Source organism: Rattus norvegicus, chromosome 5, assembly GCF_021556685.1.
Source record: "Rattus norvegicus strain SHRSP/BbbUtx chromosome 5, alternate assembly SHRSP_T2T, whole genome shotgun sequence".
NCBI lineage: Eukaryota > Metazoa > Chordata > Mammalia > Rodentia > Muridae > Rattus > Rattus norvegicus.
This window is the reverse complement of record NC_141538.1, coordinates 118,273,091-118,294,994: the sequence shown is the minus strand read 5'-3', so window position 1 is coordinate 118,294,994 and position 21,904 is coordinate 118,273,091. Positions and strand designations below refer to the sequence as shown.

At 40.9% G+C, this 21,904-nt stretch overlaps 1 protein-coding gene across 5 annotated transcripts in view; it reads right to left on the bottom strand.

The window, feature by feature from the left end:
• Window positions 1–21,904, bottom strand: part of Nfia (nuclear factor I/A) — a 537,878-nt gene that overhangs the window by 316,678 nt on the left and 199,296 nt on the right. For all 5 annotated transcript variants that reach the window (NM_001436591.1, XM_087660433.1, XM_087660436.1 and 2 more), the window contains 1 exon segment: window positions 17,256–17,787. In NM_001436591.1, coding sequence (NP_001423520.1) covers window positions 17,256–17,787 — 532 coding nt within the window.

Here is a 21,904-nt window from a genome sequence, read left to right as displayed (position 1 = left end):
GCAAAATTCAGAATAATGGGTGGGCTCTTCAGAGTGCTGAGACAGGAGAATGGGCAAATGAACGGAAGGCCCAGGTTCTGATCTCATCTCTGGAGGGGGCAGGCCCACAGGACTTCACTCTGCTGTGACCTACATGCCCCCAAATAAATAAGAACTCAAATTAGTAATGCTTATTAAAATGAAAATATTCCTCGTAATGGTCTACCTGGAACTTCCCAGAAACAAGGTTTAAAGGAAGTACACCGAGACTCGGATTTCTATTTTGACGGTTTTAAGTAATTCTATCCTTTTTTTTTTCTCAAAGGAATATAGTAAGAGTCAAGTTAGAAAAAAATCTTCATTCATTTTTACTTGACTGACCTGAAGTAATTATATGTCAAATCCAATCAAAGCTCTCCGTGCCAACAAGGGTACAGAGATGAAGTGGTAACCTCAGCCAAGTCAGATACAAACATGATAATCCACCCCGTCTTTAAATAGACCTCTTTACACCCTCGGGTTTAGTTCAAAATAAGCTTGTATCCTCAGGAAGAGGGCAAGAAAAGATGAACAAGGCCTGCTGGAAAGGTTGGGCAGCCTGTGTTTATTTGTTAAATGTGTGTCTCTATTTCTGCATATACATATATAAAACACATTATCCACGTTATATCTTCTTATATGTGTGTGGTATGAAGAAATCAACAAAGTTTTGTGGACTGACAGAAGAAGGATGAAGAGTCCAAAACACGTGCCCTGTGACAGTACTCTGTATAAATAATAATGAACACAGTTCCTGTGTCCACACTCCTAGCTGAAGGCGGCCACAGTGAGATCCCTTGAGCCCAGGATTCCCAGGCCAGCCTGGGAAGCACAGAGATATAATCTCAAAGAAAAGAAGATCCAGTTATAGAGATGAGACTCTAGAAACATGCTCAAAACGTTTTTAATTCAGGGGACACGACTAGCATGTGGTGGCCAAAGACTCATCTTGTTATTGAGGTGTCTCCTCCTTTATTGTTACAAACTCAGTCAGACCTTCAGCACAGTAGGTGTGGTATGGGTATAGGGACGAACTTCTCTCAAAGATCTACATTTACCAGCAATGATTTATGGAGAAACAGAAATAGAGCCGTGTGTAAATCCTACTTGGCCAGGATGAAGGTGATCCTAGTGTCTCGGACTGGAGAATGAAGGGATGAGACGAGGTAGCATTTCACAGATAAGCTTTACAGGGGGCAACACAGAATCACTGTCTGCTAGGCAAGATGCCTGTGCCTCTAAGCATACGCCTCACACTGGAGATGGCCTGCCAGCCACTGCGGACAAAAGGGCTAACAGGACCAGGAAGGCCAAGCCTCTGTCAGCCACACCAGGTGACACGGAACCACTTTCCCGGGTGGTGCATTTCCAGTAGGTATCATGCCACCGATCAGAACACTTGAAGGAATAAAAGCCAGTTAGCGTGTTTCCTAATTCAAAGTGTAAGTGTGAAACATAATTTTGACTAAATTTTAAGAGCTAAAATAAAGGTATTCTTACCTTCAATGACTGATTAGGAAGGAGCCTTCTTTCCTGACATTTCAAGATAGTTTTAAAATTTGTCTTATGAAAATCTGCAAGCAAGTGGCTTGTGCCCTTCACCTGAATTGCACACTTATACACCTTAAATTGTATATACGCCCAGGGGATAAGACCTCCCATGCAGCTCTGAGGGCAAATGAAAACCCAATCACTCTCTTCCTTCTGTCAGCACTTCGTGTGTATCTATTGACCATGAAAGGAGGGTTGGAACCTGGTCTTAGAATTTTCTGAGAGCAAATACTTTCTCACAGTCTTCAAGTAACTTTAACTTTCATATACTAAACTTTTCTCAACATTTTTAAGGCTCTATCTTTAAAATAATAAAGTACCATTTTGACAAAATGTTTCCACTGTCCTGTGCTAAAATCAGGAGGAGATTTTGAATAAAAGGCGGTAAAGACAGAAACACTTTCTGGGGAAGTCTACACTGGAGTGGCTTTGATATGAGTGTGTTAAAGAATGAAATCATGAATGCGTGTGTCGGAGTTATGTTGGGCTGGTTTCTGTTTCCCTTCTAGAAGTTTATGTTACCTATAATCAACAAGTCCTCAATTAAGCAAAGAAGGTCTGCATGTGTCTGTGCATTTTGGAGCTAATGAGATTGTTTTTTTTTTTTTTTTTTGGTTTTTTTTTTTTTTTTTTTTTTTTTTTTTTTTTGGAGCTGGGGACCGAACCCAGGGCCTTGCGCTTCCTAGGTAAGCGCTCTACCACTGAGCTAAATCCCCAGCCCCTAATGAGATTGTTTTAATAGTTTTCATGAGAGTAGAGCTTTAGATTTGAGACAGAAATGTTAGGAGCTCAGCCCTGTACATATGACCTTGAGTGTGATCTTTAACTTGTGTATGGCTGCCTGTGGCATCTCCTGACTTTGGATAAGCGAACACTCCATCTCGAAATCTACGAACCTGCAAATACTTGCCAGAGAGAAGCAGTGAGTGACACACCTTTCCCTCTGGACCAAGACAAAATATGATTCAACACCGGCAAAACAGTGTTGATTGAGCACTTTAAGGGAAAGCACTCCATTTTTAAGATATAGAGAACCTAAACATTCCGTAGCATAGCCTTTACCTCACCCCTGTCTGTCAAGTGTACTTCACGAACGTGGGTGTGAGTAAACACCCGATGCTGAAGACAGGCTTTCCTCATGGCTGAGCTGAGGTAGCATACATTGCTCCATCCCCCACACGGCTGAAAGTTGAGAACAGGATCATAGGGGAAAAAAAGCCTGGATAATTTTTAATAAATAATTCTAACCTCTAAATTCAGAATTTAATTATAATTATACACAGTAGCTCCTTTGGGCTATAATGAAACTAGACTTAGGTGAAGAAACAACTATTGATTTACATGGATGAGAAGAGAGGAACAATTCTCACCTAGGTACCCAATACTGTTTCACTTATTTGTTTACAATACTGTCTAACCCAGGACCCCAATCCTTACTCCCACTTTTAAAATTCTGATAACAAGCATCTCAATTTCATTTTGCTCCAACAAAAGTCTCCTCTTGGTCATTAGTCACTAGTCGAACAAAGATAGTGACATATACACACTAAACACCAGGTCCTGCGCTGTCCTACATGGGGGAATCCGAAACAACACAAGCCTGTCCCTGCCCAGAAAGAAAGCACAGCCCAATTTGGAAGATCTGGAAGACAGTTTTATCACGATACAGGATGTGACACTGGGGTATTAACATAGGGCTTGTGGATGTCCTTGGATACAATGGAAAAGTTCCTTAGCTCAAGTTGGGATGAAAAGAACGCTTCCTTGAGGAAATAAGAACACAGAGTCTTAATAACATTAGCCAAGTAAAGGGGGGGGGGCTGGCACATGAGAAACAAAAGCATGCATGGATAGGTTGCAATTGAAGTTTCATGGGTAGAAGCCTACGGCAGGAAGGAAGGCAAGGAGGCCCTGTGTGCTCCATACACAGAATCCTTATTCCTGTTTTCCCATATGCCTTCTCTGATTTCGAGGAGAGTTGGGTTCAACAGTTAACTCTGAAAGGTCATTTTCCCCACCTTACTCAGCTGAATCAGTCAAATTCCAGTTAGTATTTAAATACTGTGTCTGTTATCCTGCTTACAAATGGACTACATAGTAACAGCACCATTAAAGGGGGTCTTGTCTCAGGCACAAGCCAGTCTTCAACACTGAGTTCCTTAAACCTTAAAATGCTCTCCAACCCCAACTCCTCCCTCCCGAAGTTCAAAGAATCAAAGATCCTTTGGTTACTGAAATATCATCCTGGTGGGAATATGCAGATGGGGATTAACTCCAATTTCTAAGACAAGCTTTGCTTTTTCCAGATGTTGGGCGGAGCTTTCAAAAGAGAATAATAGTCTGAAACAGTTTCCTTCTAATGACTTGAAACCAGAAAGGGTGGTAATGGCATTATTACAAAGTCAGTTTCGACTTGAATATACTTATTTAGAAATACATAATGTTAGGACATTAGTGGAGATTGTCTGTCATTATCCAATGTTACCGGTACCACATGAGATGAGATAGGACATGACAATAAAACTATAATGCTTCCCAGCATTAGAAAACAAACAAACAAAACAAAACAAAAAACAAACAAACAAACAAAAAAAGGAAGCGGGGAGAGACAGAGGGTAAGATTCTAAAGATTAGGGGGCAAAAACAGATTTTCAAAATTTAAAAACTTTCATTATTTGGAAATAAGATATCTCGTAAGTAAAGGATATGCAAAATATTGCTAAGACCATCAGGCACCCTCTGGCATTTGTATATACAGGTTATCTAATCTGAAGGCGATGTGGTTTTCTTCTCCCTGGAGGATCTGAACTGCTAACATCCCATGGACTGTATCAAGTTTGCTTCACTTCTCTTGCTGACTGTTAAACAAAGAGCCACGTCTTGGGTTTCATGACGTCCCACATGTTCCTGAGACTAATCCCCACCCATTTTTATTTACAGTGCTCCGAAGGACAAGTTTCTATGACAATCCCGTGCCATTTTGTAAGTGTCGTGCGCCGCATTTCCTGGGTTTTGAACCTAGTTGTAGGGCAAGTATTTGTTCTATGATTTATACAGAGAGAAGAAGCACACAGAGCAGTGGTGGTACAAACAGATTTCACTTTCAGATTAAACAACAAGCAAATAAAACAGGAAAACAAACCCCAGCATTCGTTATTGGGACCAGCATATTCCTGCTGTTCTTTCGTTACCTCATAGATGAGTCCTGAAGCCTTTCTCCTATTTCTTATCACTATCTACACACACGTTCCCACAGACCCGCCAGCCACCCCACCGCCACACTGACACGCATGGTCACAGTGGCCCTGGGTGCTCTCTATGCCAACAAGCGCAACCTGCACCTGCCATCTCTTAACAGCTCGACACCCCTGGCCACCTCAGACCCACCTCAGTGTGGGAGTCTCGCCATGGCTGACTTTCAGAGAGGGAGCGCAATTAGGATCTAGGATCATAGGAGGCTGCACCGCCGAAATCTGGCCATGTTTTAGGAACCGCCACCGACTGCCAAATGAATTCCCCACAGCTTGCTCTCCAAGACTTCCCTTCCTTTCTGTTTCCCACTCTAGTCCTCCCCATGTTTTGTTTTCCTGTAACTCTATGTGTTTCATACTTCATCATCACAAGGAAGATGTCTAAGAAAGAAAGAAAGGAAGAGAGAGAGAGAGAGAGAGAGAGAGAGAAGAAAGAAAGAAAGAAAGAAAGGAAGGAAGGAAGGAAGGAAGGAAGAAAGAAAGAAAGAAAGAAAGAAAGAGAGAGAGAGAAGAAAGAGAGAGGGGGAAGGTGGGAAGAGAAAGAAAAAAGAAGAAAGCAAGAACAGAAAGAGAAAGGAAGGAAGGAAGGAAGGAAGGAAGGAAGGAAGGAAGGAAGGAAGGAAGGTAGGTAGGTAGGTAGGTTGGTTCTGTGTCTCAGTGTTAAGTGGCTTCCTTTAGAGAAAACATCATAGCAGTCATCGTCTAAGTAACTGAAAGCTTGGGCTCCCCTTTCCACGTCTGGACTTTTGGAACATTTACACAGACATTTCTGATTCAAATAACATAATAGAACACATAGGAGAAACACAGTCAAATGTTACAACCCTCCATGTGCAGCAATTATCTTTTTTTTTTTAAGAGCAACACAGGGGTCAATGAGATAGCTCAGCTGCTAACGGTGCTCACCCAGATCACTCAGGTGAGCCGAGCTCCTTCCCTGAAACCCACATGAAGGTGGGAAGAGCAAAGTGACTCCAGGAGTCGTTCTTCTCATTCGTTCATTCATTCATTCGTTCATTCATATTCTCTCTCTCTCTCTCTCCACACACACACACACACACACACACACACACACAGGTATATACATATACATACCATGACATGCACCCTCCTTTCACATCCTTATCATGCAAACATAGACGTATGCACTCAGATTTTCTTTTAAATTAAAACAACTGGTTCTACAAATATTTAAAGACTCCACACAGTCTATTAATTATCAAGACCCTAGATTTTGATTAATTATCAAAATCTTTGAAATCCAAAGAGATTTCACCTAAGATAAGTAAGTCGTCTCATCGCATCTTCTTCTATCTTGGGAACCTAGCACCATGTAGAGACCGTAAGAACTGAAAATATGTTTGATGACTCAACGGCCAGCGCCATGGCAGAATCTGTCAAGAGAGGCAGCCAAACTGACCTCACTGGCCAGAATCGGCCAGAGCGTCCCCGTGATGCAGCTGCTGTCTGATTCACACAGCATCCTCCATCACAGAACTTCTTGGAAGCAGGAACTTCAACTCTCTGCCTACAAACTAAAGGCCTCTGAGTTTTCTTCAAGGTAAGAAAACAAAATGAACACCAACACAGGCAACATTCTGAATGGTTTTTTTTACTACATTTTTAAGCTTTTAAATAAACAATGGATTTCAAGATTATCTTGAGAGTCCTAGAGAACATTTTTGTTTTGTTTTGTTTTGTTTTTTATACTACCATAAATTCAGAAGCCCGGCTTAGAACTTAACGTGTTGTCAATATCTCAGAGATAAAAAAGAAGGTACGGAAGAGCAATCGACTAACCACCATACACGGGCCAAGTTCCTCAACCCGCTTCCTACTACATATAGGCAATCACAAGAACTCTTCACCTCAAATGTTAAGGTTTATGTGGAGAGCTAGGAAGATACTACATAAGAAAATACAAATAAATATTGCATCTTAGGAACAGAAGCATGGGGCCTGAGAGACTTGTCTCTGTTCTTTCCTAACCGTCTGGCTTGAGTGTGTTCTGCCCCTGTTGCCTGACAAGGGCAGTCACTCACAGTCTCCTGAGCACATCTACCCTCCGACGAAAACATGAACAATTCTCCCAAACTGGAAGTCAGAAAGGAAACTACGGAAAGACAAACAAGCTCGTGTAAAATCAAAGAAACCTGTATCCAGGATGGATAAAACTTCACATAACCATGGTACCCGGATGCACAAACCTCTCTGGCTGCCCCGTGTTTTGAGTCTCTCAAGGAAGGCTCTACAGCAAAGCACGATGGTGAGCGAGAGCCTGCGTGCTGGCTTGTAAACTGAGTGAGTGCGGAGTAGAGAGCCCAGGTGGAATCCGTGTGGCTGTCTAATCTGGCTCTCTACCCTCTGCCTGCTCCACCAGTCAGCTGTCTGAGGACCCTGCAGTACTCACTTGTCACCCTCCACCCAGCCACCTCCCAAGCGCGACTGGCAATGAAGCCAAAGCTAGGCACGGCCAGTCTCTACGGAGAAAAACTCAAAATGTCTCCCTTTGAAGAATCACAAAGCTTTTTGTTTGAAACTTCTGACCTTTCTAGAGAAACAGTCACTGTAATTTAGAAATGTAGGTGGGAAAAGTACAAAGCATACCATTTATCTGCGGTGGGTGTTTTCCTCCTTTCTGAGATGAGGGACACACACTGTAAGAACAATTATTTCTTTAACTGTAACATTTCAGCTTGAAAAATTCTCACAAAAATATGTATATATATACATATACATACACACATATATGTACATACACATATATATGTTATATGGATATAACTTTACATATAATATATATTCTGAGCTTGGTAAGATACTATATTTTTTAAATTATTACCCCTGCCTCATTTGATTGAAGCTCTAAAGCCATTAAAAAGTTCAAAACATAAAATATAATTCGTGAAAATTTTTAAAAGTGGTGACTGTTTGCAATTTGCCATTATTGTGTGCGTGCGTGCGCGTGTACATGACCATGACATGCAGGAGCACATTGCTGTGGCATGGGTGTAGAGGTCAGGGGACAACTTGTGGAGTTAGTTCTCCATGAATGTTCCAGGGATCGAAGACAGGTCACCAGACTTTGAGCCACCTGCGGTGACTGTCTTTCCTTGCAGACACACATGGCAATGCTGCCCTGTCGCACAGCACACAGCAACATTATACAGACTTCACTGTTCGAAGTTACGGGAAACTACAATACAAAACAAAAACCTTTCTACCGTTTGCAAAAGGAGAAGGGGGGCCGACTAAATGGATCCAGCAGCAGTTTCAGGAACTCACTAATCTCAGATGACACACTCCCACCCAAAGGTCCTTGTCACAGTCCTACAAAGACACACACATTGCTCCTGCAAACAAACTGTGGCCAAATCCTCACCTAGAATCCTCGGTCAAGCATTTTAGTTTTAAATAACTGCAATATTGCAAACATACCCTTAAGTCCATCATTTCCCATGGACGAAAATCTGAAAAACATACTATGAAAACCACTAGCAGATGGCAGACTCCATGACCAAGTCTTCAGTCCTAGTATTCATGAGGCAGAGGCAGGTAGATCTGAGTTCCAGACTAGTCTAGTCTACAGAGCCAGTTCTAGGACAGCCAGGACACAAAGAAACCGTGTCTCAAAAAAACAAAAAACAAACAAACAGAAAACCAATAAAAGCATCAGCAGAAAGGATATCTGTGATGTTTAATGCTAATGTGCTATTACAACAGAGCCCACACAATGGTGCAATGGTGAGCTTCCCACACTCCCTGACATGCTCCACAATGGCCCAGGGAAGGGCGCCAGCTCACTTCAACTCTTCGGTCCTGTCGATGGCCCTCTTTTAACCTGGCTTCTTCTGCAGTCAACACTTTCATAAAACTGGATGAGAGTTTGCCACACTTTCATGTCAGCTCCTCTGCAAGTCAATAGAAGATTTCAAACTGACAATATGGAATCCTGTATGCACAATAATCGTTTTGTGCAGGGAGCTTAAAATTAGGTAAGTAATCCCTTTAAGATTAAAATATACCTAACTGCGAATGCCTCCAGCAGGAAAGGGAACCCACAGGTCGACACAGGTGAGATGGCTTCAGATTTCTGATACTAAGAAATTTGTCTCCGATTTTGGAAAGATAGCAAATACTGACATTGGTACTTGCTGGCAAATACCTTTCCCTACCAACTATTCCTACCCAGAACAGGCTGTGTGACTTACTGTAGATACCTTGTCCAACAGCATGGCCGTGTGCTACCCAGTCCCGGGCTAGCAAGACTGCAGAACAAAATAAAGTCACCCAGACAACAGCGATCAAGAACAGTAACCTAACCTGCCAAGTGCTTCAGTTTCACAGAATTCTCTAACAGACCCCCTCTCTCTTCCTTGAACTTTTGAGAGAGGACCTAGTTCTATAGCCCAAGCTAGCAATCCTCCTGCCTCACCCTGAAGAATGCCGAGATAACGTGACTGCTTTCCGATGCCCAGCTTAGAGTATTTCAAGCTCAGTATGATGGCGCACGCTTTTAAGTCCAGCACTAGGGAGTCAGAGGCAGGCGGATCTCCGTGAGTTCAGCCTTGCAGAAATCAACAAGTTCTGGGCCAGTAGGGGCTACACAGTGAGACCCTGTCTCTTAGGGGGGAAAGGGTGATATTTCTGTTTTATTTAATAAAAGTTCAAGTCAGCAACATGAGAAGAATTAATACGTACAAAGAACCAGTGTGGTATGAATCGTAGTGATGGGTCTTTTTTACCCTACTTCCAGTGGTTTTACCTTGCAATCATTAAGAACTAATCCTGTCTGAGCATGGCAGCGCACACCTTTTAATCCCCTGGTCTACAGAGCGAGTTCCAGGACAGCCAGAGCTGCACAGAGAAACCCTGTCTCAAAAGAGTGTCCTCTGAGCCTGAAGAATAAACCTTGTATAAAGCTTCAAAAATCAAAATAAGGGCACTAAAATCAGTCATTTCTGTCTTCATAGTTTTCTGTTTTAATTTTTAAAATTAAAGTAATAAAAATTAAAGTAATAAATTTGGAACATGAGTTTTGCTTTCTTTTATATTATTGACGTAAAACCAAAGGCAAATTTCAAAGCAAAGCAATTTTTTTAATTTTAAAATTAAATCATTATAGATTTAAAATATTATTCCCTGCACATATATAAGTATATCAAGATTGCACATAAATATGTTAAAATTAATTTTTAGGTAATATTTGGTTTAATAGTCAGTGTCACCTGAAAGTATCTAGAATTCATTAATCTGAGTCTTTAGAATTATTTTAAACCTGTTTCAAACACATTTATTCACTTCACCATTCTAAAAGTAATAAGTCACTCCAGAATTTTGACCCTAACACTGACAAGAGACCATTTTTCTCCTAACCAACTTGGTCTCTTTTATGGCTAAGATTGAACTGTCGAGAAAAATATCTCCACAGAAAGGTTTAGATTTTGACAGTTTGGCTGTGTTACCCTGCTTAAATGGAGCCCGTTACAAAAACGCAAGTTATGAAGATGGTCTAAGGTGGGTGTAGATGGCTTTTAAAACAATTGGTTTCCAGTCAGCAGACCTGCCTGGATGTCACTATGAGTAGCAAGCGATGGTGCTGCAGGCTGCTCTCCTTAGTTTGTCACTTACAATGCCAATGTGAGGAAAGAGTTAAAGAGGAAAAGAAAAGAAAGGGCGAGCAAAGGGCGAGCATTGGGAGTAGTCTGAGGTAGGCCTCTAGCCTAGCAAGGTGGAGGTACCCAGCATTGGGAAAATAAAACAGAGTTTAAGAGAGCAAGCTAAGTATAAGGTGAGCTCAGTATAGTGTTGGCCGTGGCTCACACAAGCTTGGCTGTTCCTTTCCTTCAGGTTCCATATCTGTCACTCTCAGCTGATGTGGGCCGCAAATATCTACGACCAGTTCAGGTGTTTGAAAGACATAAAAATACGTAAGAGTCAACGTAAACTTCTCAAAGATGTAATTCTCCTTCAATTCATAGTCACCATGGCCCTCCCTAATCATTGTCGAGTTAGCAATGTGTTGCACAGCTCAAAGAAGACCAAAAAGTGACAAGGCACATGGACCGGAAGGGCTTCTTTTTCTTTCTTTTCTTTTTTTTTTGTCCTCTGTAGCTTCTTTTGCAAGCAGAACAGCAAGCGTGTTTTCTGCTGTGGAGTTGCTGCCTTTACCATTTGCTGGACTTATCATTCTTTGCTTCCAAGCCCATGTTTATTTAACTAGAACAGTGACGGGAGGACTGATTCCATTAGCTAAAACACTGCAGTAACCATAACAAAAAATGAATGTGTTCTCCAATATGGGGTGTGGGAGACAAAAGGGAAACGTCACTTCTATTTAAGTAGAAGTGAGAAAACCCTGTCGAGCTCAGAGACATCGGAGTCTGGATCTATAACGTGTGGGCTGCCATTACATCAGAGAGAGAGAGAGAGAGAGCCTGAAAGTGGCCAGCCGGCACTGTGCGTTACATGATGCAAGTCAACAGAGACCAGAAGAATGTCCACAGCATCCTTGCCAAGCTGTGACTCCTAGAGCCCCTCGCTGGAAGCCAAAACTTCAGAAGTCTTTGTGAAACGTTTCTTTCTAAAGTTTTGAACTGAACCTTCTGAAGCTACAAGTAGCATTTTTGTCTCAAATTAATTATACAAAAGAAAAAAAGTAGTAGTGTGCATGATAAATTTCTTCATTGGACATCCTCCTGCCTGAGATCGTCTATAATCGTTGCATAGGCCAAAACACCTTCAGCGTATATCCACTTGCAATTAAGTCTATGGTTTTACATTTCCCTTAACAATGCACGCCTGTTTATACAAACTTCTCCTCCTCCACCTGGCTTCCTTCTCTTCTCCCCCATCCCACGAGAGTTTACAATTTATAATATCTTTAAACATAAGTTCTCACTTCTAAATAACAATAGAGAAATTACCAGAGGAATAGTACAAAACTAGATTTTTGCACGTTTGTTAAACTGAATTTGCATTTTTTCCTTCTCTTGTAATCCTCAGTATTACTTCAACAATCTATATTGACATTTAGGAGCAGTTGCTTCTGTGAGAGATTTTTAAAACCGGACAGGCTGTTCTGTATCCCCTGGAAGCAACTCCAGGCCCTAACCCAGTCCTACTGTGTACAGAAATGACCACAACAAAAGCTGTGGTTTCTCCCACACTAGCCTTAAATAGGTTTAAATTAATGCTATTCATCACTGGGTGGGAAGGAAGACAGGCAAACCATGCCAATAGCATTGGGAAATTTTCTAACCAACACAGTCAAACCTCTTAGCCATAAACAAACTGACCTCCACTGAAAGGCTTCCTCCCAACCAACTTTTGCTCCCTGTTACTTGTGAGAGCTCTGCCTTTGAACTTTCATCGTTTTAACTATCTTCTAAGCACTGGATTTTGTTACTACATTCAAGGAAAAGGATATTGTTACTATCCTCAAGTTACTGCTGACCCCACTTAAAGCTCTAAATGTCATATTTAACCTCATTTGTTGGTTCTTAAAACTATCTTTATGGAATTAAGAGATAAAACTGTATACATGTATCAATAATTTACACTATATTAATAAAAGGAAAATTTACCATGAATTTAGCTGAAGGTCAGGATTGGAATTTGGGATACAGGAAAGGTCTCTCTTAATTTTAAGCATTGCCATATATTAATTAGTCTTATCCCTTCATTTTCCAAACATTCTTTATCACCACAAATCAAAGGAGCTGTGTGCACAAGTTTCTGCTTGGGAGTTAAGCTTCTTACGAAGTTTAATTATATATGTACAGCCTTAGTCTTGGATATAAACACACATTCATATCACATATACACATATACGTGCCAGCAGAGCATTCTGAATATGTTAGAAATGCAAAACCCCCTCTAACAAATGTGCTAAGTCACCTAAAAGATAGTGCATTGTAAAAAAACTAATTTGACATAGAATCATAAAATATAACAAAATAATATGACTTGTTTATAATGTTTAAAATTATTTTATGTGCACTATAACCTCATGTTTAATGATTCCACACTTAAAAATAGCATCTTCTGAACACTACTGAAATCATTGCTACTGCTTAAGCAGCACTCCGAGTGCAGCCTGAGTGTGCACACATGCACACAAAGCACACACTCACAGGCACTCCCCATCCTACACCTGCTCTCAAGCAGTAGGAAGTGAATTCTCAATCTGTCAACATAACCATCTGGTCTATCTGCATATCATGGTTTTTCTCTAGTACTATATGAAGGAATGGCAGTCACGAGGCCAAAATAAAACCAACATGCACCTGAATGGGAATAGCTCCTCTAGGGGCTTAAACAGAAACACGTGGCTCATCATAGGCAAACTTGCAGAGTTCCAACTTAAAATGAGTGCTATTGAGAGCATAACCAAAGGAACAGTTCCGTACAGGGGACGTGGTGATGAAAATCCGGCCCTGCAGGTTACAGGATGGGTACCAAGCTGCTGGGATACTGAAACTGCTCTTCCTGTGAGGGCGGAAACAGACCAACCGGTCGCCATTGTTCTGAAAGGTTCCACTGCACAAGTGTTCACTTTCCGTCTTAAAACTCACACACACTTGCACTGCCACTGGGACAGCATCGGTTCCTTTGTCTCTGGCTAATTAGCAGTTGGAGCAATTTGCTGACAACTTCGGTCACTTAAATCTTTCCAAGTGGATCTTTAAGACAGCTAAAAATCCTTGCAATCTTAGGAAAGTCCTCACCTTTAAGCAGTGACCATGGCTCAGTGGGCTTCAGCTTTAGGCCCATTGCCACCTACAAATTAGTACCTCTGTTGAAGTAAACATAATTCCATGTGTTTGATTTTAGATTTTTTAAGTGTCACCACAGGTAAAGACTATCTCAGAGCTGCCGTTCTACCCCACATCAGGTAGCGCCAAACAAAAATAGCGATGATCATTTTATGTCATAGACAAAGCAATCCTCCTGTGTCCAGGAAAGTAATCCTTTTTAAAAGTCCAACCTCTAAGCAAAATTTAACTAACTTAACAGAGCACTTAGAATATGATTACATTTCCAGAGTTATACAGGAGCAGTTTCAAAAAAGAAAGAGAGAGAGAGAGAGAGAGAGAGAGAGAGAGAGAGAGAGAGAGAAGCAAGAAAGGAAGGAAGGAAAGAAAAAAACTCTCCAGAAAGTTCTCGGTTGAGTGCCTACTAATGAACAAAGGTTAACTTTATCTAAAAGGTCAAATGCCTGGTGGCTAAGGTTATGACCTTAACAACTTAAATTGTGACCTTGCCACGTGCCGGGTATATTGGAGATTCTGATACAGATCATCTGGTAAAGACTGGTCATAAATTAGCTTTACTGTTACCCGCCCACAAAGAAAACCATTTGCCATGATACCACAATACCACCAAGTCGTCATATGATACATGGGAGAGACAATGCAAATAGAGATCGAATTAAAGACATAAAATGGCTTTGTTATTTTATAGACTGAACAAGATGAAAGTCTCAGGCCCGGAATCACTTGCCTTCATTCTCCTTTTTACTGTGTATCTGCCACAAAATTCACACAGTTCTAATGCCACCAGATTTAGGGATTTAGTCAAAGTATTGGCTTTTATCGTCTCTAAGCCTTAAGGGAAAAAAAATCACCCCTGCTTTTTACAAATATTTGATTATGCATTTGCTTCCAGTATTCACATTTTAATGTTTTGACAAAAAAAAAAAGCAGCCAGTGCATGAAGTTATAATCAATGTGCATATTTTAAAAGAGAAAAAAATCTCAATTTGGTGGCTATGTAGAGGAGAGGGGGCATTCTGGAAGGGAGAAGGTACATTTTCAAAGAAATGAAAATAAAAATGTGTTGCAGGTGCAAAGGCCACAATGGTCTTGGCATGGATTGGGAAGCACATTTCAGTCTCTGCTTCTTGCCGGTACTGGCAAGTTCTCAAAACTTTTAAGGAGGTAAAAACATTGTTTGGTGTTTACAAATCTTCGGCATTACAACAGATGCTTGTCAAGTTGGCTGTACATAGGTTGACCAATCTACCTCATATTGGCATCGGCAGCTTCTTCTCTTCCACAAATAAGAGATCTCAAAATATCTTAAGTCAGATTTGAAATATATTCTGATGAAAGGCCTTTACTGCTTTCTTTTTTTTTTTTCTTTTCTTTTTTTTTTTTGCAAGGTCCCTGTCGCCGGCACTCAGGCGGCCATTACTGTGGTGCTCTGGAAACCAATGGCCAGGCATTTGGCTGGTATTCAGGCCTGAGGAGGGATTCTGGGATACATGAGGAGCACCAAACCGAAGGTAGTCTGATCCATGTGGCTGCCAATAAATCTTTCATAAGCTGTAAGAATGCGAACCTTCCTAAGCGACCTCCCAAATGGTATTACAGCAGCATCCTTCCTTCGGGCACCGTACCAGTCAAGCAACTGGGTTAGCTTAGGGACGTGTCGGCATAAATAATAACCCACCAGCAGGGAAAGGTGAACCAGGGAATGGGAAGAGTGAGACGGCTAAATGTCTTTAAAGACAGTTTCCCTGAGATTCTCAGAGAAATCCCCAACTTAAAAGCCCAGAGTGGGTCTTGCTCAAACTGACAGAGACTCCACAGACATTTCTATCTTGCTCTTTTCTGTAGGAATTACACACACACACACACACACACACACACACACACACACACACACACGCTACATCAATCGTTGGCACTCTCGAGTTTCTAAGTTGCCCAATTAGAACATTTACTGTCATTAATAAAGTCTTTTCTTAAATACCTGAGGATAAACGACCAGTGTAAACAGTACACTAAGAAAGCACTGTGGACACCTATAACCATTTTGCACCCTCAGGCACTTACATACACATAACAAAGTTAGAAAAGAAACCTTTAACTTGGCTTTTACTATAGACAAGAAAAATGAGCAGCGAGGTTAGCGGGGGTTAAGGAAAGGCCACTTGTTCCCGTCCAGAACTTCTGCTGCCTAGAACTGGCTGAAGCAACAGGCATGCCTTATGATCGAGTATACATTTTCAAAAGCCCAAATATTTGAAACATTTTCAGAGCACATCCTCTGAAACACACATCTCGCCCTTGCCAACCCAACACAAATGATGATGTGACATGCTTGCAAAGTCAATTCCTCTAGCTCCTTAAGTAAGGACAGATGGGTAACAAAAGTTCTCGTTCTAAACCTTGTATTGAGAAAACAGAGAGCGGAATGTTAGCCGATTTCCTTGTAAGATTTTTTTTCCTTTTCGATTTTAAGAACCTTTTACAAAACAGTGCCGACTTTGAAGGTGGTGTCTTTTTCTCTTCTTTGTGCGGGGTGGAAGGGGGAAGCGTGTGTCTGCATCTATGTGTGCACGAGACAGAGACAGAAACAGACACAGAGACACACAGAGACAGAGAGACAAAGAGCGCGCCTAAACAAGTACTGGTTGGCTTCCACAACTTTCTTTCTCCCATCTGGCTTGAGCAACTGCCATGAAGGCAGTCTAGCAAGACTGATATGTACATATAAAAAGTCAACAAGTTACACAAGACCTGAGCCTTCACAGAACACAATGAGCCTTTGTCTAAAACAAGACGAAAAGAACAAAGTGAAGCTGCATTATTTGACCCAGCTCTCAACAGTGGATTCCCTAATGCTCTCCCAAATTCTGAAGCGCGCTCCGGAAAAGACATGTCTCAGAAATCAATAGTGAATCTCAAACAGATCAACAGAGGTCGATGGATCAATTACCAATAGTGATCTCTCGATGCACTCAGACAGCCTAGGCCAGCTGGTCACACTGAATATTAACCCCTCTGTCACTTGCTTACAATGTAGTTGGTTGGTTTCCCTCAGCCATCTGAAAGAACACTGAGACTTCCCACATACGAAGCCGCTCAGCCTATGCATTCATGTGACTCTCTTTCTTTCATAAGAGACCAGCATTTCGATAGTAACCTTACCTCCAACGTCTTACTTGGCAGGGGTTGCAAGACGCGTCAGAAGGTTGAAAACAGTCCCAACAGAAGAGCAGCTAACAACAAACTAAATGTATTTTAATAAGATCACAATCCAGTTTAAAAGCAACTCTTCATTACGAGGGTCATCATGAGCCTCTTACCATGACTTGGGAAAAAACAACAACAACAACAACAACAACAACAAAGTGACCATGACTTTTCATCCATTGAGTTCCCAAGACCTATGACAGCATTACTTACCATATGTGACCTGAGTGGGAATTCTGAGAGCTTTGCTTTTATACCTGAGTGAGGGTAACACCTCAGACAGAGGCAGCAGGTTGTTCAAACTGTTTTGACTCTGGTTTACCTCTGAAACCTCACTGGCCCGATGCCCTAGGTTTGTGATCTGGGGAGGTCGGGAATGGTTAGCATTCACAGAGGCCATCAGAAGAGACACACACAAGAAAGCAGAAGGGGTTCTCTCCATTCCACTTACCTGCTGCATGTACAAAGTATGCCAAATATAAATCGAGTTCCTTTACAGAAACCCCTATGTGATGGGGCTGGACACAGAGCCCTGGATTCGAGCACTGTGGGGACTTCACAAGGCGTTCACCATCAGTACTTTCCAGCGGAATACCTTTGAACAAGATCACCATGACGAGGTCCAACCTCCATACTTTATCTGCCTGGCGGAGGCAGTCAATTCTCCGCATCTTGCCTTTCTGGTCTGGGTTGGAAAGAACACAGCATGGAGGTTTTTTCCCTGTAACTGTAAGAACAAAATCCTCTCGGTACTCGGGTCGGATATCTTTCCGTAACTTGGCCAGAAGTCGGGAAGCCCACTTTTGCTTGACCTCAGGCTTCTCACTTAGCAGTTCATCCTTCACAGCCCTCTCCTCTTCTTTCGACATGCGCTTCTCATGCTTTTTGAAGTATTTCCGCTTTCGGGCCTGCAGGTTGAACCATGTGTAGGCGAAGGCGCGGACATGGGGCAGAAGTGCTTCAATGAAAGGATGAAACTCATCCTAGGGAAAAGGGATAAAAACAAAAATGCGAATACGACCAACACAAGAGACAACTTGACTTGAGCTTCAGATGAAATGTGGCCCAAGCGTTATATTACCTTTAAAACCATACTAAAAATCCCCAAGGGCAATCAGGGGAAGAGGAATCTACTCTCGGTACCACTGCTTATGATCTGGAAGGAGAAAGTTGCGAGGTATTTTTTTTAAACATTTTAGTACATTCTATAGTAATAAGTGCAGCCTACTTCCCAAATCCTTTACACAGCAAGCGCAGTGTATCTAAGCCTTTATAGAAATATATACTTTTAACCCTATTTCAAGGAAGCCATATCTAATTTTGTCCCAGCCTTGACCTCACCATTTGTAGTACAGCCAGGGCCTGGCCGCCAGATTGGCAAATCCTAAACACTCGGGTGCCAGTCAATGTTTATGGAAGTCTAGGAGTAAGACCCAACTCTACCGTCAATGAAAACAAAGGCTGTCCCTCGGAAGAATCCATGTAGACTCTCGTCTGCCTCTCATGTATTTTAGTAATATCTTAATTATGCTGCTCAATGTCATAGTTACAGATAATTTACCAAAAAAAAAAAAAAATAGAAAAAAAATGTGTCAGGTCTCTACAGAAAAAGAAGGGAAGATTTGGTATTCGTTGGGCTAAAAGATCTATGCCCAAGAAATCGTAACTGAACTATAGGAAGAGAACAAAAAGGGGGGAACACCAAACAAAGCAGAACCCCATGCCCGAGAGTGAACAGGGTGTCTCACCGTGACAGCACTCTTGCAACTGGACACATTTAGTGTGCTGATAGGACTGTGGAATGGCCTCCAAGGCAACCAGCCCTACCAAAAACATCACCTCGTTTTTAAAAATAATAGTTCAGCTTTTCCCCATCAGCAAACCGGAGACTCAAAGAAAACCTTTACCAAGCTCTTTAAAAGTCGGATAATTTGAAGAGAAAAATTGAATTTAAAGCATTTGAATTTTGCTACCGGGTTCTCTTAAAAAGCATGTGACTCTTATGTTGATACTGGTTAGAAAATTCAAGTATAAAAATTTAAAAAAAATAAATAAAGTTAAACAGTAACATCCACACATGCTCAGAGAGAACACCCAACTCTTGACTAACCAGACCACACCAATTTTATATAACGGCTCTCTGCCACAAATGCCTCTGGAGATAAATTATTTACTTTCAAATAAAGGAAGATAAGGAAACTAGAGGAACATTTGGTGACTTCTTAAGAAGAGTTAAGGTGGACAAATATAAAATATATTCTTTTTTATGTTTGTTATAGCAATCTGCATATATACATCATTGAGATACAAGAAACTGTAATACTACGGGCAGTATTACTACTAAAAATATTATTAAAATTTTAAATATTCAAATGCAAACTGAAGGTAATATATTTTAATGGTTAAATCTGTTAATTTTTTTTACAATTTTTAAATAAGAATGTAAACATTACATATATCAAGGTTCTTTAGAGTAAGTGTCTAATAGTATAATGAGTATTTAATTGTTATAATATTTGGCTTTTCCCTCTTTCTGCACAAATTTTAGGCTCCATGGCTCAAGTTCATTTTTGAAACTTGGTCTTTTACAAAATAAGGATCAAAAAAGAAGTAGTGAGCTTTGGTTAACACATGTGCATTTTCAAGTTAGGGGGGAAAAAAGAACAAAATACAAGAATGATATTATTCTTTACCATAAACCATTAGCATTTTCAAGCTGTGTGGTGTTTGAGAATCTTTATTCCTTTGGAAGAAAAGTCGCAGTTTATCCGCTAAGGTGCACGCCAAGCCACAAAGCATTAAACATTACTACATTCTGAGCTCATCCTTGAAATGTTCTAAAACACTTAAACTTTACGTATTTCATACTGACTGACATCCAGATGTATACAGGGTAGCCTGGAGACCAAGGCTCTGTGGCATTATGAAAAGAATCCCTGAAGTCGACCTCAAGCTGCACAGTGAGCTTTCTCCAAAAGGAGGCTTTCATTTTGAAGACTCAGCTCCATTCTATAATGCACGTAGCTCGAAATATAACATATCCGTGCCAAGGCTTTACCTTATTAATGACGATAAACAGGTTAAATAACAACTTGTGTCTATGAGCCCAAAGATCCTCCCAAAATACTTCTTAAAAGCTGCAAACTGCAGCAGTTCACGCTCGGAAGCATTGCGTTCACCTGCCAACCAATGTCCATAATATCACTTCATAAAAAGAATAAATAAACTGAAAATAAGGTCAGCTGGTCATCATGGACAGTCTGTGTCCCCAGCTTTGCATCAGAGGTATTTACAATAAATTATTCCCCCAAAAGGTCTCTAGGATGCAAATAAAAGTACACAGCATTTTATATAACTTTACTCACATGACCATTATACTTAGTCAACCTATTGACAGAAATATCTCCCCAAACATCCAAACTTTTCAAAAAAGAAAAAAAAGAAAAGAAAAGAAAAAAATTACAGGAAATGTCCGAGGAAAGCATAAATGATCCAGGGGGCGGGTAGTGGAGGGTATGTCCTCATGGATCATGTTGCTGAACAAAACGCCATAAACTGAGCATTATTTCCAAAAAATATTGAAGAGAAAAAGTAATATTTTACAGACATAGTTGATGAGAATGTTACAGATCACCAGGAAAAATAAACCTGTGGACCTGCTTCAAAGCCGCGTTACTATGAACCAGCATCGAAAATGTGGATCTGTTTGAAAACAGGCCAAGTTTAAGAGCCACAGAATAGTGGTAGTGCTGGAAACTACTTTTTTTTTTTAAGGTTTACTCATAAATTTCTGCTGAACTGTCAGTATTTAGGCAGGTCCCTGAGTTGGTTGTGATATGCCCATCCTCAGTCATAAGAAGAGGCCTGGCATTCTCAAGGTAAAGCCCCTTCAAAGTGCACACAAGCAAGCTGAGTTTACTCTCAGAGCACATTGGTCACCATGCTTACTGGATCTTTTTTTTTTTTTAAACGAGCAATAAACGGTCCACGTTTTTCTTTCTGAAACTGGCTCTAACATATTATAAATATTCCAGAAAGTTAAATAAATTGTAAATCAGCTTTTAAAGACCCTCTCATAAAACACACGAGCCTTTATTCCCTGTTTATTGTACGTTTTTCTTCACAAACTGCTACACCAAATAAGCGGTTCTCTTAGTGGTGTGAAGGCCCAGCGAATGCGTCAATCAAAGCTGCCAAGTGTGTAGGAGGGAGAAAAGAGAAGGGAAGAAAAAAAAAACTTTCTTAATGTGATAATAACTCAAGAGAAGCTAACCTTGTTAAGTCCCTGACTGTGCCCGAGGCCTGCATGGATTCGCAGGTATGCTCCTGAAATACACAACCCCAGACCAGAACTTTGATCTTTTCAAATCTCGCTCAAGAAGACAACGCTGTATCCATGAGGGTCTTTCTCGCCATTGCAGCATGCTGGTATTACCTACAAGTCCTATGTGTTGCAAACTTTTGCCAGCTAGAATTTCACCCTTCGAATCTCAGCACTTTCACTGCAGACTATAATTCATTCAAATTATCTTACACTTTGCATCTTATCCATATGCAATTGTGAACCTTGCCAGAAGTGGTTGGAGAAGTTTCATTCCATTCTTCCACAAGTTACTAAAATAGTAACTTTGGAAGTTGCGGGGAGGGGTGGACTTTTACAATAACTAAAACAACTGCTATCCATTATTAATGTGAGGCCTAAATCCCAAACAGACCATCTCCACATAAAAGATGCATTTAAGAGTCTTCTGAGATCAAATAGCCAGTGTTATTACTGTTAGATACTGCAGTAAGAAGGGAAGTCATATGGGAAATAAATCCGAATCTACAGTGGAGAGGAAAAGCTACTGATACGTCCAGCCTTCCAAAGTATTCCCGGTAAACCGTTACTCCAGCTCATTGAAGGCACAGTGGTAGCAGGGTTTTGAGGGAGTCGTGAAGAAGCATATAACTTCATGTAGGTGACTGCTGGTCAGGGTGCAATGGTTTAAACCCATATAAAGACTCGTGCTTAAAGAGAAAAAATTAGCGCAAATCACTCTGACTTTATGCCTTTTAGTCAGAGAAAATAAATAATATATTCAAACGGGACTAGATCCG